The sequence below is a fragment of the Anarrhichthys ocellatus genome, unplaced genomic scaffold (genome assembly GCF_004355925.1).
Source record: "Anarrhichthys ocellatus isolate YVR2014 unplaced genomic scaffold, GSC_Weel_1.0 scaffold89, whole genome shotgun sequence".
Lineage (NCBI taxonomy): Eukaryota > Metazoa > Chordata > Actinopteri > Perciformes > Anarhichadidae > Anarrhichthys > Anarrhichthys ocellatus.
In genome coordinates, this window is record NW_022280119.1 from 244,325 (window position 1) to 258,968 (window position 14,644).

General features: G+C 41.5%; 1 protein-coding gene across 2 annotated transcripts in view; it reads left to right on the forward strand.

The window, feature by feature from the left end:
• Positions 1–3,003: 3,003 nt before the first annotated feature.
• The window catches only part of LOC116398750 (transcription factor E2F3), a 34,154-nt gene continuing 22,513 nt past the window's right edge, over positions 3,004–14,644 (forward strand). Inside the window, exons 1-8 of one of the 2 annotated variants that reach the window (XR_004213769.1) lie at positions 3,004–3,504; positions 5,840–5,960; positions 6,914–7,044; positions 7,282–7,370; positions 8,360–8,518; positions 9,014–9,128; positions 9,525–9,666; positions 10,848–14,619. Coding sequence is in view for 1 of the 2 variants with exons in the window: in XM_031875330.1 (XP_031731190.1) it covers positions 3,223–3,504; positions 5,840–5,960; positions 6,914–7,044; positions 7,282–7,370; positions 8,360–8,518; positions 9,014–9,128; positions 9,525–9,666; positions 10,848–11,143 (1,335 nt within the window). In the remaining variant the exon portion in view is untranslated. Of the gene's footprint in view, positions 3,505–5,839; positions 5,961–6,913; positions 7,045–7,281; positions 7,371–8,359; positions 8,519–9,013; positions 9,129–9,524; positions 9,667–10,847; positions 14,622–14,644 lie in introns of those variants that run through there. The other variant, XM_031875330.1, reaches the window with a different exon arrangement.

Sequence of the window (14,644 nt, forward strand, 5' to 3'; positions counted from 1 at the left end):
GACCAGTCAAGTCAGGCAACGACAGAAAGAAAATACATTGCATTTCCGGTTACTGCTTTCAAAAGTAAAAGACGAAGGCGCTAAATTAGGTCTTATAGTATTGTACTAACAAGATAGCCAGTTATGGTATTGTGTACAGTATGTAAGGAGAAACCTGTTCTGCGGACTTTGTTTTTGCCCACAATATACTCACAGGCCTTCCACCGTGTTTGGCCTGCAATCATTCTCACACAAATTTAGATTTTGGGTACATATACCTCGCTTTCAAAAGTGGCAGTGTATCTTGTGCTTGTATGTGAAAAACAAATAAACTGCATCGAGAATCAAGATAATTGTTGAGGAGAAACTTGCGAGTGTATAGAACGTTTAACTGGGACAGATACAAAAAAAAACATATGAAAGCCATTTCATGTTACTTCCGGTGTTATTTGGGCTCTCTTTCAAACTTTGCGGAAAACCCGATGACAAAGTGGGACCACTGGCTTTCACCCCGGTCCTGATTTAGTTTTTTTTATCAGGGCCCATGGTGACAAAAAATGAGTCATTAAACAGATCAAAATGCCTCCTGCTTGGTAAGTGTGTTGCAGAGTGTGTGAAGAAACGCCATCTGGGAAAGAACTCAATGCTCTTTCCTGAGAGACCGTGGCATGACTTGCAGGGCTGAGAGACATATGGGAATCGACATTTGTTAATTATTGTGCTGTTCTTTCTCCTTGTCATAATTAAGGCCCAAATGTCAGATTTAGTCTGGAAAGATGATCACTTGTTTGACACAGTGTGAGTCCAAGGATGATATTCAAAGTGAGTCACTGGCTAAGAATTCAGCTTAGAATGTTAGACTTTCCTAACATTAAACAATTCATGTGATATTTAATAGATTCCTGTGAGTGTCCACTCTTGTACCACCACTCAGTGGTGAGAACGTGTTGGGTGAGGTGAGGACACAATAACAGCCTGAGAGAGATGAAGTACCTTTTAAAGTCTTTCAGGTTGAAGGTCCATGTTGGAGCTAAAGCATCCTCAAGCTGAAGGGATGTCTCTTCAATCTGTATGTCATAATACCAACAGAAATAATCTTAATCTACAGTATTTACAGGGTATACAGTACATTCTGATATTGATCATGTGGGTTACTATGATATGCAATATGCCAAGTGGTATTACTAGCATCAAAAGTAAAATAACTTGTTACGCAGAATGTCTCCTGCCCTTCCAGTTTGTATAGCCTATGTTTCATTATTATTATTATTATTATTTTGAACCTGTTATATTAGCCTAATATATGCATTTATGTACACAGCATTGTCATGTTGTGGTTATTATGTTAAGCAATACTGTTGCAAAGTTAAAAACATATTTTTCAAAGTTATCACATATTTTGTATGTACAATATTAACTACAAAACTGTCAAATAAATGTGATGACATAAAAGGTATGATATTTCCTTCTGAAATTCGGTAGAGGGGAAGTATAAAGTATAATAGAAACACTCAAGTAAAGTATAAATACATCAGAATTGTACTTGAAGAAATAAATTAAATCACTATGTATCGCAGAGGGAGGTAACAATGGGGATTGAACCTCTGGCCTACTGATAAAAGTATTTATCAATTTTTAATATATTTTTAGCTTTACGAACTGGTCGTCTGTAATGGCAATTTTGGAGAAAAATACTGTATTGCTGTTTTTTACATTGAATTCACGTACACAAATTGAACTATATGCGCAATTCTGAAAAATAGCATGTTAGTATGGAATTCAGAAGACTCCCAAGACTCCAGACCGCTAAGCTCTGAGCACAATCTTTTTGTTTTCACTCAAATAGAAATTCTTAATCAACCAGGACTGACATCTTAAGGATTTCCAATTTACAGTACTTGACTAAATGCACTTTGTTAGGCCTACATTCCACCATTGAATGTAAACCTTTATTTGTAAGGAGGATACATTAGCATTTAGACCATGGGCCTAAATAGACCAACTGTATGCAACTGATGGGTTTTATATCGTGATATATTATGTCACTTGTAGGATAACTTTGGGAAGCTTTCAAATATGTGGAGGTGTGCAAAGACATAATGATCTAAGCAAACTTAGGATTTTTGGCAAATATTCAGCTTTTGGTTGATGAAGATGCAGATGCTTATGTATTTTGCCTTCTGTGGGTCTGCTCTACAGTTTGACCAGGTCACTGCAGGCCTACTCCTGCAATGTAAAACATATATTTGATTTAAACACAATGGCTAAACTGCCCTTCTGGTGAGTTCATTTCTAGCATTATGCTCACGCACAGCACAGGTAAGATTTGCTTTGATTCATCAATGCACTTAACAGATATTCAAAATTAGAAGCACTGACCAGACGCAAAGAAGAACATAAAAAAAGTTCAAATGTTTTAAAAAAAACATGCTCTGCAAGAAATGACACAGGAAACTAAGTACACAGGCCATACATGGTTCCAAAGGAGCTGTGCAAAAAACATGACGCGTAAATATTAACATTCAAATTAAACCATATTTTGTATTTTTAAAGTTGTTAGTATCACTCTATTTTTCACTCAACTGGTTTTACCAACTGATCTGCAATCACAGCAACCATTTGTATAGAAGGAGGTCAGCATTGAATGCCCAAAGATCATTTTGTCATTCTGATATACAAGGGCTCAGAAAAATCAAGCTTAAAAAGGGGGCCGAACGTAAATGCAAGGGCTGGACGTTTCTCTCCAGCAATCAGTCACTCGCGCCGCTTAGCGTCCTGTCAGGGAACGTGCAAGGCGCGTCAGATGACGCGGCCTGTTTACAACTGCCAATGAGCACGTGGCGCACCGAATCGTGATCTGTCATTGGCAAATATGGCTGGAAATAAGGGCGGGGACTCCTCTCCGGAAGACCAATAGCGCCAAGTATGTAGATTCTGTTTGAAAATTTCCCGGGAAATCTGAGTTTCGCGGGAGGGCTCTTGAGCGCGTAAACCGTATCCCTTCATTCATCAGGCCGTTTCCTGAAGCCATTTCTAGACGGGGGAAACGAGAGTTGCGCTACTTTTTAATCCGTTGCATCTGCCTAAATGCACTTCCTTAAGGAAAAATACTTTACAAAAGTCGATGCATCAGACTGTCATCTTTACTTCGGTCTGATTATTTTTGTGACTATTGCGGCGGATTAGCAGACATACGGGCTTGAAAGTACAGAGACAAGAAAGGGGTTACACCGAATACGCAAGATGAGAAGAGGGATCTCCTCGGCTCCGGACAAAGTGATTTTAGCGGGGGTTGGGGGCTCTCCTCTGGACAATAATATCATTTTAACAACTCTCACGGATCGTTTAAACCCCGGTCAAGCCAACGCTACGTATATCCAAATAATAACCACCCCACCGCCTTGCAACCTTACACAGACATCAAATGTGTGTTTGTCTGAACCTCAGATAAACAACATTTACACAACTCCACAACAAGCTGCAGCAAACGGAGCCGGACAACGACCCACTCTGGGGAGACCGCCGGTAATAATCTACACAGCTCGTTTCAATATGTTTGGCTTGCTACAACTAGCCACAGACCCGACTAAATGTTAGCTTGCTAGGCTAGCCGAGCTTGTTGTTCGGGCAGCTAACGTTAGCTGCTTAGCCAGGGCATTCCCTCAACCTAGCGAGGTGGCTAACTAACTACCGCTAGCTAAGTTACTCAAGTGGGTTGGTTGGGTGGTATGCTGACTGTGAGGAGGCACACGTCGAGTTTAAGTTAGTTTTGCTTTTGCAGAAACCTAGACATGTCATCCAATAGCGTGCTATGCTAACTTCATGGTGGTTTTGAGTTCGCTTCACCCTTGCAGCCAGATGGAAATATTGGTAAGAGATGAGTAACGTTAGCGGTGGCCTAGTGGCTGCTGCTGGTGCCCTAATTTGGGGGTGGGTGAGGGGGTATTGTGGAGCTGCTTGGCTCTTAGTTACCTAATTTTTTTTTCAGCTTTCTAACAGACACGAGTGGCTAAACACGCGACTACATGGGGGTTATACGTAGCTAAAGCTTCACTTCACTTGTGAAACTACTCGACAGATATTTCTCAGTCGTTTCTGAAGATGCGAGCCAACTTGGATGAAGCTTGAAAATGTGTTAGCTTTCAAGGCTAGTAACGTTAGCAGTGTTGATTGGGGACAACGTTACTCGTTGGCGGCCTTTATCCTAATTTTGTGTTTTTAATGTCCTCTCTCTCTGTTAATAAAGTGCAACGTTATGCCAAGTAAAGTGAAACTGGAGTTTGTTGCTGTAGAACTGATTGCACGTTTCCTGTGTTCTCAGCATGCACAGACCACACTAAATAGTTTTCAGCAGCACTCAGGGTGTTGGTTCGTTCATGGCTGTTTATCTGTCATGAACTAAACCATTCTCTGTATCTCAGGCTGTAGCCATGACCAGGCAGGGGGTGAGGGGAGCTGCTTGCTGATATAAAATGGCTGACATTTTGACTGTCAACAGAGGGCATATTATTCTTTCTCAGACTTGGGGCTTGATTAAGCAAGAAAGTATTAATTGTGGGGTTCACTATGCTTGAAATATGTAATTTAGTGAGTGTTGAATTGACTTAACCTGTCTACGTGGGACTTGGAGGGAAATGCACTACACCAGCACCCTGGTACTGGTGTGTTGCTCAGACACTAAAACAGGATGGATTCTCGCCAACACAGAAGTTACAAAGGTCCTGTGGTTGAGGAGACTATTCACTAATCCACAATCCAGGTTTAAGTTATGACTAAAATGCCAATTTAGGCTACTGAAAGGGGAAGTGTTCAGTTTTTCACTGACGAAACAGCAAATGTATTTCAGAGTTGGTTATTAGGCTTCGGCAAATCAACTCTTACTGTTTTAAATGACCTGGGGTTTTGAACACGGAGCTTAAATGCTCTTAAACATGGTGTCCAGCACGACAGTGTTGATGAGGCCGACATTTAAGGTGCCCACTACTGCTGAAGCCATATATGGTGAACCTACCTCACCTTTGTCAAGCTACACCAGCACTACAATATAATAAATTGACTGACAGGTTGGACATTGGCAACCTGTAACTTCGGAGTGAAGATGAATGTGAACATAGGGGGTGGAAAGGCTGGATCATATCCAAATAGACCATATTCTCCCAAAACTGTTCGGGAAGGCCATTCAAATTTGGATTTGAATATTCTGTCGAAAGTCTACAGGAAACTGATTGATTTTTTTAAATTCTTGGAACAGTGGGTTGGGATCTCCTGGGTTCCCAACCCCCTCCTGGGTTCATTTATGGGGCTATCTGGTCTGTAAGTATACTAGTAGTGTCTTTCTCTGGCATTACTGTGCAGCAATGTGATCAAACCCATTGGTGTGACTCACTCTTCAGCTATGTGGGTTTGTCTTGGCCAATGCGTTGAGAAAAGAAGAAATCACAAACACTGGATTTGCGCAACATAAGACCAGCAGTTTAAACACGTAATGCTGGAATCTTGACGATAAAACATCTTGTCTTTTGAACTGTTTCATGACTATTTCATGACAGGTTTGACTGCTCCACCTCCAAAATAATAAAAGAAAAGCCGACTGTCAAAACTAAAATGGAAAAGACAGAAGATGAATGATGACCTCTTACATTCAATGACCAAAAGGAATCTTAACACTGTAATTTCTGTACCATGTGCACGGTCTTTATCAATGTATAAACTTTTTCATTTAACATTTTAAATGGTTGAGAACTCTGATGCTGGAGACAAAAGATAAAAGTAATGATGCATTTAGCATCACACTTAATCTCTGGTGGCTTCAAAGATGAGATGCCTGCCAAATAACCGTCGTATTTTTGTCCCCCCCCAGGCAAAAAGGAGGTTGGCGCTCGATGACTCGGACCACCAGTACCAGTCAGAACCAACCAGGACTCCAAGAGGCAGAGGAGCGACCGCGGTGGCCAATGGGGCACGGCTAAAGACCCCCAGAAGTAAGGAGCCCTCCGCCAGCTTCCGCATGTTACCTAGAATTTGACAGCACAATGATACAGCGTCCTTCTGTGCGAGAGGCGGTCCACACCAAGTTTAATACAGGAACAGCCTCTATTCAGCTGGTTCATACAGTTGTGTTCGATACATCGGACACTTGATGCTCATTCTGATGACATTCTCATCAACGGTTAAACAAAATCACTCAAAAATACAGTAAGATACCGTCTCATTATTTTCAGTTTAGTCCCTGCATGTGTACGTACTGGACTTGAATATAATTGAAACTTGAAAAGAAACAAACTGTGTACCTCAGTTGTTGTTTTCACGATATACGGCCACTGCAGCAGTGTGCTATCTTGTTGGTTCCAGCCACAGGATGTGTTGGAGGTTTGAGAGAGATGACGTGATGTCACCCTCTGATGAGTGGAACCGATGCTATCAACACAGAGCCATTGAAATTGACATACAAGTCCAGCTGGCAAACATCTAACTCGGAGCCTTACGTAGATGCTTCCAGCTGGTGATTGATTCAAGTTCAGGTGAACTTCAACTAGTTTCATGGCCTGTAGAGTTTGTGATTCCCTCTTCATGAAAATGTCATTGATTCTGACTGATTGAGTCCTTTCCCTCCAGCATATCCTGACTGACTCAGTTTTGCCATCATTGCATTGGCGCTTAAATTAAATCAATGATGTTGTCCAGTACAAAACGCACCAGTTTCCCCAAACTGACTACACTTTTCTACTGCTGCCTTTTGAAGTCTCGTGAGCGACTTTACTTTTTCAAATAATAGACAAACGCACAATTTACTTGGGCTTTGTCCTACCGAGTTTAACTGTTGCTAGGATGTTTAATGTTTGACTTTCCCTGCAAATATTCAACGTCAAGTCAGATAATAAAAACACATTGTCATTTTCATTTCTCGTTTCCTACTACTCTTCCTCTACCGTAGCACCCAAGTCTCCCCCAGAGAAGACTCGGTACGACACCTCCCTCGGCTTGTTGACAAAGAAGTTTGTGGACCTTCTTGCTCAGTCTTCCGATGGTGTCTTGGACCTGAACCTCGCCGCTGAAACCTTACAGGTAATTTCAGACCCAAACAGAAAAAGGCTCATCAGACACTAAGAAAAAGAAAGAAAACCTTGTATGTAAATCTTTTTAGCGATGCTGCTGAAACGATTCTAAGCGCGGATCCTAAAAATGAAAAGGGAGGGATAAGAAAAGGCATTGAAAAAGTTTTGGATGTTTGTGTTAGGGATTGTTTTTTTGCTGTGATTGGTAATTTACACAGTTGATGAGACCTGTGTCCTCTACATTCAGGTACAGAAGAGGCGGCTGTATGATATCACCAATGTGCTAGAAGGCATTCACCTCATCAAGAAGAAATCAAAGAACAACATTCAGTGGATGTAAGTGCTCACTCTGCCACTCTATCACTCAAATACTTGGTGTTCATATTTTTAAGGAGTCATGAACAACAAATCCGCGTTAGAAATCGTCAGGAAGGAGCTGGTATTGTTGGCAGCACCGGAGCTAACAGCTGTGTCCGAGGGAGCGCTTTGACCTCTCGGTAGTTGGCAGCACCGACTCATTAATGCAAAAACACTCGGATTGTTTCATTGTGAGTCCACGAGTCTTATTTTTTACGCCTATGTAGTGCGGCCTGCTGAGGCTTCGGCTCAGCCCTTTTGGCCCGAATGCCCCATGGGTTGTGCTCTGACACGAGCAACAGCGGCTCTGGCTCGTCTCAATGCCGTGACTCGGGAAAGACTCAGCCGGACACTTCTCTGTTCTCAGCTCGGATGGACGGCACAGCGCTGCGACACGTGTCTTTCGGTTTAATTAATGGCGTTCATTGTTAAGGTTATTCTACTGTATTGTTGTTTGTATTTGTATTTAATGAATAAGAAGCATTTTCCGAAAGGTTTGGTAACAGAATTGACGAAAAACATGATCAGGGCTTCTCCTTTTGTTCCCTGTTGATTAGATTTGTGTCTCAAAACAGTGATAGGATGTGACCGATACATTTTGTGATCCATTGCACCGCTCTGATGTAATCTAACTCTGCTCTTTTAGTTAAGGCCCGGTGTGGACCCTCTTGAATATGATGTGGTTGGCCTAAGTTTAGCTGAAATGAATTCAATCCATATCAGTCACTTAACTTGTAAATAACCACAGACAAACTGCTGCGTTAATCTTGTATCGAATGACAGTGAGAAAGCATTGAACTGTGTATTTTAGTTTCGTTCTTTTTTTTTTTTACCAAATATTTTAAAACCATGAATAAGATTCATTAATATAGGGGCTTGTGAAGCTCTTGAGCCAGAACTAAATCTGTTTTGATTCTCTCTCTCTCTCTCTCTCTCTCTCTCTCTCTCTCTCTCTCTCTCTCACACAGGGGCTGTAGTCTGTTGGAGGTAGAGGGGGCCCTGAACCAGAGACAGAGACTAACAGCAGAAGTTTCTGCACTGGGGGAAGAAGAGCAGAGGCTTGAACAACTCATCCAGAGATGCAGCTTGGACATGAGACACGTGAGCGAGTTGCAAAGCAATCAGAAATATCCTTTTGTTGTTGGCTGACGCGTCATGTGTTAAAACGTCCTGTAACTATGTTCTCATATCTCTTTGCCAAATTGATGGCGGTGTAAATTGTCTGTACACATTGTTTATTCCTGTCTCACAGTGGGACCATGGTGGTACCATTGGGATTTTGGTATTTTAGGAATAGCTGAATCAGTTAAAAATATACCAGATCTTAAGCCGATGTGCAAGGCTTCATCTTCCAACTCTGTCTTTGGAAAACAACCATTCTGACCGTCTTATCTGTAGCGCATATGTCACATAAAGCAGATGTTTTTTACATTATGGTGCATAAAATGTTAAGTAACTCATCTCGATGAAAACACCAGGTAATGCATGGCACAGGAATCACTTAAGCAGTTTGGAGGTTTGTGATCCTATAGTGAGCATTTTCCGGCTTGCACATACATGTATGTTTCGTATTGACATGTACTGACAATGTTGTGTTATTTCCTTAACCCTGTCGTCTCCACATATGCCTATGTAACGTACCAAGACATCAAACAGTTCGGAAACCTCAGAGACCAGACTGTTATTGTCGTCAAAGCGCCCACAGACACCAAACTAGAAGTACCAGACCCTGATGAGGTATGTGCACACGTGCAAAACACACAAGCTGGAGCTGCCATGGCTGTCGAGAGGAAACTTCTGCTTCTTGCTCACTTGTCAGCTGACCTATTACTTGCTTTTCCCTTGAGGGAAGAGTTGGACTTTTGGGGAAATTGACTTCTGACGTTGCATGAAAAAATATTAGTACGAATGATACTATTACATTTTTACGGAGTTACTCGGTTTATTTGGTACACATATACTGTACATAACATATATAGTGTCCAGTACCGTTGGTTTATATATATATTGGTAGAGCATTTCCAGGTTGAGGGCATATGGAAAGCAGATTTGTTTGTTTTTAAGTCTCGCCGTCTTTCTAATAAAGTGCAGTCCTGTCTGTGTTTTTATTTTTTATTTCTTTTCCCTCTCCAGAGTTTGTCCATCCATCTGACCAGCACTAAGGGTCCTATAGAAGTCCTGCTGTGTCCAGATGAGGAGAATGACCCCAGGAGTCCTGTAAAAGACGGCAGCATGGACATCAATGGGAACTCACCTTTCCTCAAAGTCCTTCAAGGTTTGTCTCGATAGGCGGGGGTGTGCAAAATGAATTGATTGACATTAAGGATAAAGAAACAAGGCTGACCTTTATATGTAACTTGTGGAGTAGTCTTCTGCTACTTCCACTTTGCTTTCTATGTTCAACACAGGGTGCTTTAAGACATGCAGTGTTGACTGTATATAGACTGGCATATTAACATTTAGCCCAAAGTACTGAGACTGATTTGACAAATTTGGTACTTAGTTTATGTTGTACTGCATCTTGTCATGCACAACATCACTTTGGACATGAGAAAAAAATGTAACTGGTGCGAGATTAAAAGTCTGGGGATTGTACCACATTGAATTACTGATTGGCTTTGGCAATGCTGTGGCTGTAAAGGTACAAACAAAGATGTCGACAACGTCAGAACACTTCTCCAGGCTGGCAAAGGCTAGCATAACAAAGCTGGAGTGATTGAAACCACAATCTTGGCTTAATTACACAGTTTTACCATCGTAGTGTAAAATACTATTTTACTGACGACCGTGATCGGTCAATATTCAGTAAAAATGTGCGATCAGGAGATCGGCATTCATGCGTTCTATTCGCCGATCCCGGATAATGTTACATTGCGAAGAACAAATCTGTGTTATGGTTGACAGGAGTAGAGCTAATAACGGAAGCAGTACCACAAACGGCTGACTTACCGAGGTTCAATTCAGTTACATAATAATGCTTTCAGGCTGTCTTCAGTGAAAATGAGTATTAGACAAAGATAAATGATGAAGTTCTCGTGATATGTTCAAATGTAATCTTGTAAAATGTAGTTTTGTTGAGAAACCACATTTCCACGCCAAATCAACCCAGTTATGTGAAGTTTTCACAGCAATATAAACTAGATATTAGAGAATAATGACCTGTTAACACAAGCTCTAAGCAGCTTATAATACATCATTTAAACTACTTATTTCAATCAATAAAATAAACAATAGTCCGTAGCGTTGTAGACCAGCTGCTGGAACAAAACAAAGCAAAAAAAGTGATCCGAAACGTGAGTTTTATGATCCGCTGCTAGCCCTCAATCACTGGTACTCCCCAGTGCAACAAACACTATAAAACTGGTCAACTTGGCTACTCTTTTGGCCTACAAGGTCTTGTTACGGTTCCTTGGCTATGCAGAGATAATAACAAGTTGATTCCCTTTTCTTTCACAGGTCCCACTTGCTCGTCCACTTCTGCCATCCCCGCCCTGGCTCCACCTTCTTCTTCCTCAGCCGTCTCCGTCACCACTCTCTCCCCGATCTCGTCCCCTTACACTAGTCTTCTCCAGCAGACGGAAGACCAGATCCCTTCAGCCCTGGGGCCTTTCTTAAACCTTGGGCCTCCTCTACTGGACCAAGATGACTACCTTTTAGGTTTGGCAGACGACCAGGGAATCAGCGACTTGTTTGACGCCTGTGACTTTGATAAAATGCCCTCTCTTGGCCTGGATGACCTCCTGTGCAGCTAGCATTCGGTAATAGAAATTCACATTAAGTGCACGGGAGAGAGAGAGAATGGAGACTCAGTGAGGGTTTTGATGCCTGTGACTGACTGTAGTTAGTGGAAACCAATTCTAAATAGATGGAAAGGAATCGCTGAGAGCTAAATGCCATGTTCTTTAACGGTGTGAGAGATAAATGGCTTTGCAAGATTTCACTCAAAAGACACGACTTGTCAGTGTAGAGACCTATCCATTACGATTTGTCTCAGGCGGTGTAAGGCCTCCAGTGTAGCCGGACGTTGAGGGGACATCCTAAAGCTTGTTTTGTTCAGTATGAATTTGGAGGGGGAGGATATCCATTTCTGTGTATGAGGCGAGGTTCACGTCACTGTACGGAGAGAACAACAAAGATAGAACAGCTCAGAGGAAAACGCCCCCCCTACACCACCTGACATCAATACACATCGTGGGTGAGCAGAAAAGCCAAGTGTGATTGCACCTGGGATGCACAGATATGATCACCAGAAACCATCAGCAGAATGCTCAAGAGTAGGGAAGAGGAAAACTGTTCATTAATCTGGAAGGATCCTGCAAATATTTAACACACACACAAGAACAGCTAAATTCTTAATGTAAACATTAAAGGCAGCGTTGATAATCTTTTAAAAGCGTTTTTGATATTTTTGTTTAAATTTTCATTACGTCCTGACGGCAATCATTGAATCAAAATGCTTTGACAGAAAAGAAAAAGATCCGGCATCAGTCGCTGTCGCAGGACTGTAACAAGCACGTCCGATCATTTAATTCGGCCCTGAATGTAGTGACTGGTTGTTACACAACAAGCTGCGAGCTTCAAAGCTCAGCAACTTGTAGCTAGCTGCTCTACTTTAGTTGAAAGAGAGTTGGCAACACTGGGCTGGGTTTTTAGGTTCGATCACTTTCTTAAATCTTGCGTACTCTTGCTAGTTTCTTAAGATTGCCAACCCTGCCTTTTAATATTTTTAATGATACATTTGATCTTTCGAAATCTCTTTCATATCAAAGCTACACATTGGTATTGTAACTGAAATAATCCCGAACCGGATCCATATGGAATCAAATTTTGACCGTGTGAATCGGAATCCAATCAATTTGGGAAACTAGTGGCGATACCCAGCCCTCATAAATATGTGCTACTCAGATCCACATGGTCTTTTCGTTGCCATGTGATGCATTTACTCATCCAGATGTGTTAATGCCGAGTGCTGTGGGGGCTAATGAATGCATTGTTAAACACCAATTATCTGTGATATGAGGCTCATACTGCTGACCGGTTAGTGGCATTTTGTGTGTTCTTATGTAGGAAATTTTAGGAATTTAAATTGAATATAAAGAAAATAAATGCAGTTTTGATACACAGCATTCACAACCGCAGCAGTTCTTATCCTATGATTCGGTTGTCTCTGTGCCTGCTCAGACACTTGTCAGGTTACCTATTGTGGCATAGGGGCCTATAATCATAAAGTTACTAAAAAATATGAGTATTTTGTACATTTAAGCACGATTTAGATGTATTGAGAGCCGCAAGGAAGTTCATATACGTTTTTTTGAGTGCACATGACATCATTACCCAATTTAAAAGGAAACCGTAATGGCAATGCAGATAAAAGGAGACGGGTGTACACCAGTTTTAAATGTATAAAATACTTACAATATGCCTCATGGCTAATAATCAGTTTGATCCCCTTGCACACGACGTGTCTCTCTTGTGCTCTATCCTCCATAGTTAACAGGATTTAGTAGGTAATAAGGGATCTTTATCTGTCCACCTGATCAACCTGTTCTCTACTGGTCGTGTGGGCAACCTCATATTTTGTAATTAAATTTACAGTTTGATGAATACAAAAATGTTGTATTCAACAGATCTTGTGATGTTTAACTTTACATGACCCTTGTGCTAACGGCATAAAAAAAACAAAAGCCATCATACCTGGGCAGTGCGGGGTTAAGCACCTGATGTACTTGTATAAGCCTGGCACGTTGGCACACATGATATGCAAGCTCAGATATCATCGCCAACGCGTACTCTTATTGATACTTTGTGAAATCAGGACCCAAACTTCCACTTTCTTGCTGCTTTTCACCTAACCCTTCACCGTCATCTTCATCAGCAGAAGCTGCCATAACCAAACTTACCCTAATGCCTCCTCACGTGGACTATGTGCTGTGAAATTATACTGTGGTTTGAGTGGTAAAATTGGACCTTGAACAACTTATCACTGCGCGCTGTCTACTGTGTGTCTACTGAAAGCAGTGTAGGAGAGAGGATCGGCGTGTTTGTCTTTTTAGGTTTAATAAGTGTTGACTTTTTTAACAGATTTTAATACTGTAGAAATAACTAATGATATCCAGGTCATCTAAGCAACAAGTGGCCAGGGGCCACTGATTTAGGATTCAGCATGTAATGAAGGGCCCATAACCACGATATTTACAAAAAAAAACGAGGAAAAGGAAAAAAGGAAAAAAAAAAAAAAAAGGCTAATAGACCCTGTTTTGTAAACTGAGCGAATACAGTGCAACAAGCCACGTTTCATGGTCGGCTTGGTAATACTGTTGTGTTGGGCCACTGAGTCTTCACCAGTGGTTGATCAAGAAAAGCCAGCTGGAGGGATGTGTTTTTGTTGTGGTATTTGGAACACCATTGCAGTTCACTTCTGATAGCTTCTGTTGTTTGATGACATCCCTTATAATAACGTAACGCAAACATCTTGTCGGAAACCCTGGCTTTCAATCTAGAGAAACCTGCGGCCGCGGGTAATATTGCTGCTGTTAGTGTAAACTTCCCTTGCCCTGATTCACGTGTGCTTGAGTAATTGTGTGTGCAGCATGTGTGAGTAATGTGAAAGATTAGCCTGCCATGTGTAAATTGATGTACAGTTTTCTAAATTTTTCAGTGCACAAGGTACTGTAGGCTACCTCTCACTTAATGTCTGACTATAGTAATAGGGCATAGAGGTGAATGCCATAGTGTGTATGAGTCTTTGAATCCCCCTTTTTCATAGAAATTCCCCTTGTATTATTTAGATGTGATGTTGGATATTACATCGCACTTTTCTCTTTCGCTACATGCGAGATGTCACTCACATCCTGATTTAAGAGTATGCCTTCGCTCTTAAACCGTTCTCATGGTGTTGCATCCTAACTTTGAATATTCGGGTGCACATTTAATCGGTAGAAAAGCAGAAAACGTGCGATATGTTTTTGTTTTTTTTGGTTTTGTTTTCAATCTTTTCCCCCCATAAGTTATTTACGTCTTGTTTTCATCTCTTTGACACAACATGTAGTACACATTCAATGATGAATACATGCACTCAATCTTTTGCAGTTGGCCTCTCTGCGGCCTACTGGCCATTAGGAGACATTGCCATGGCTATATACACCACTGAACCATTATCAGTGACTTGTGTCCTCTGCTGAAGTGTGTGTGTGTGTGTGTGTGTGTGTGTGTGTGTGTGTGTGTGTGTGTGGGGGGGGGGGGGGGGGGGGGGG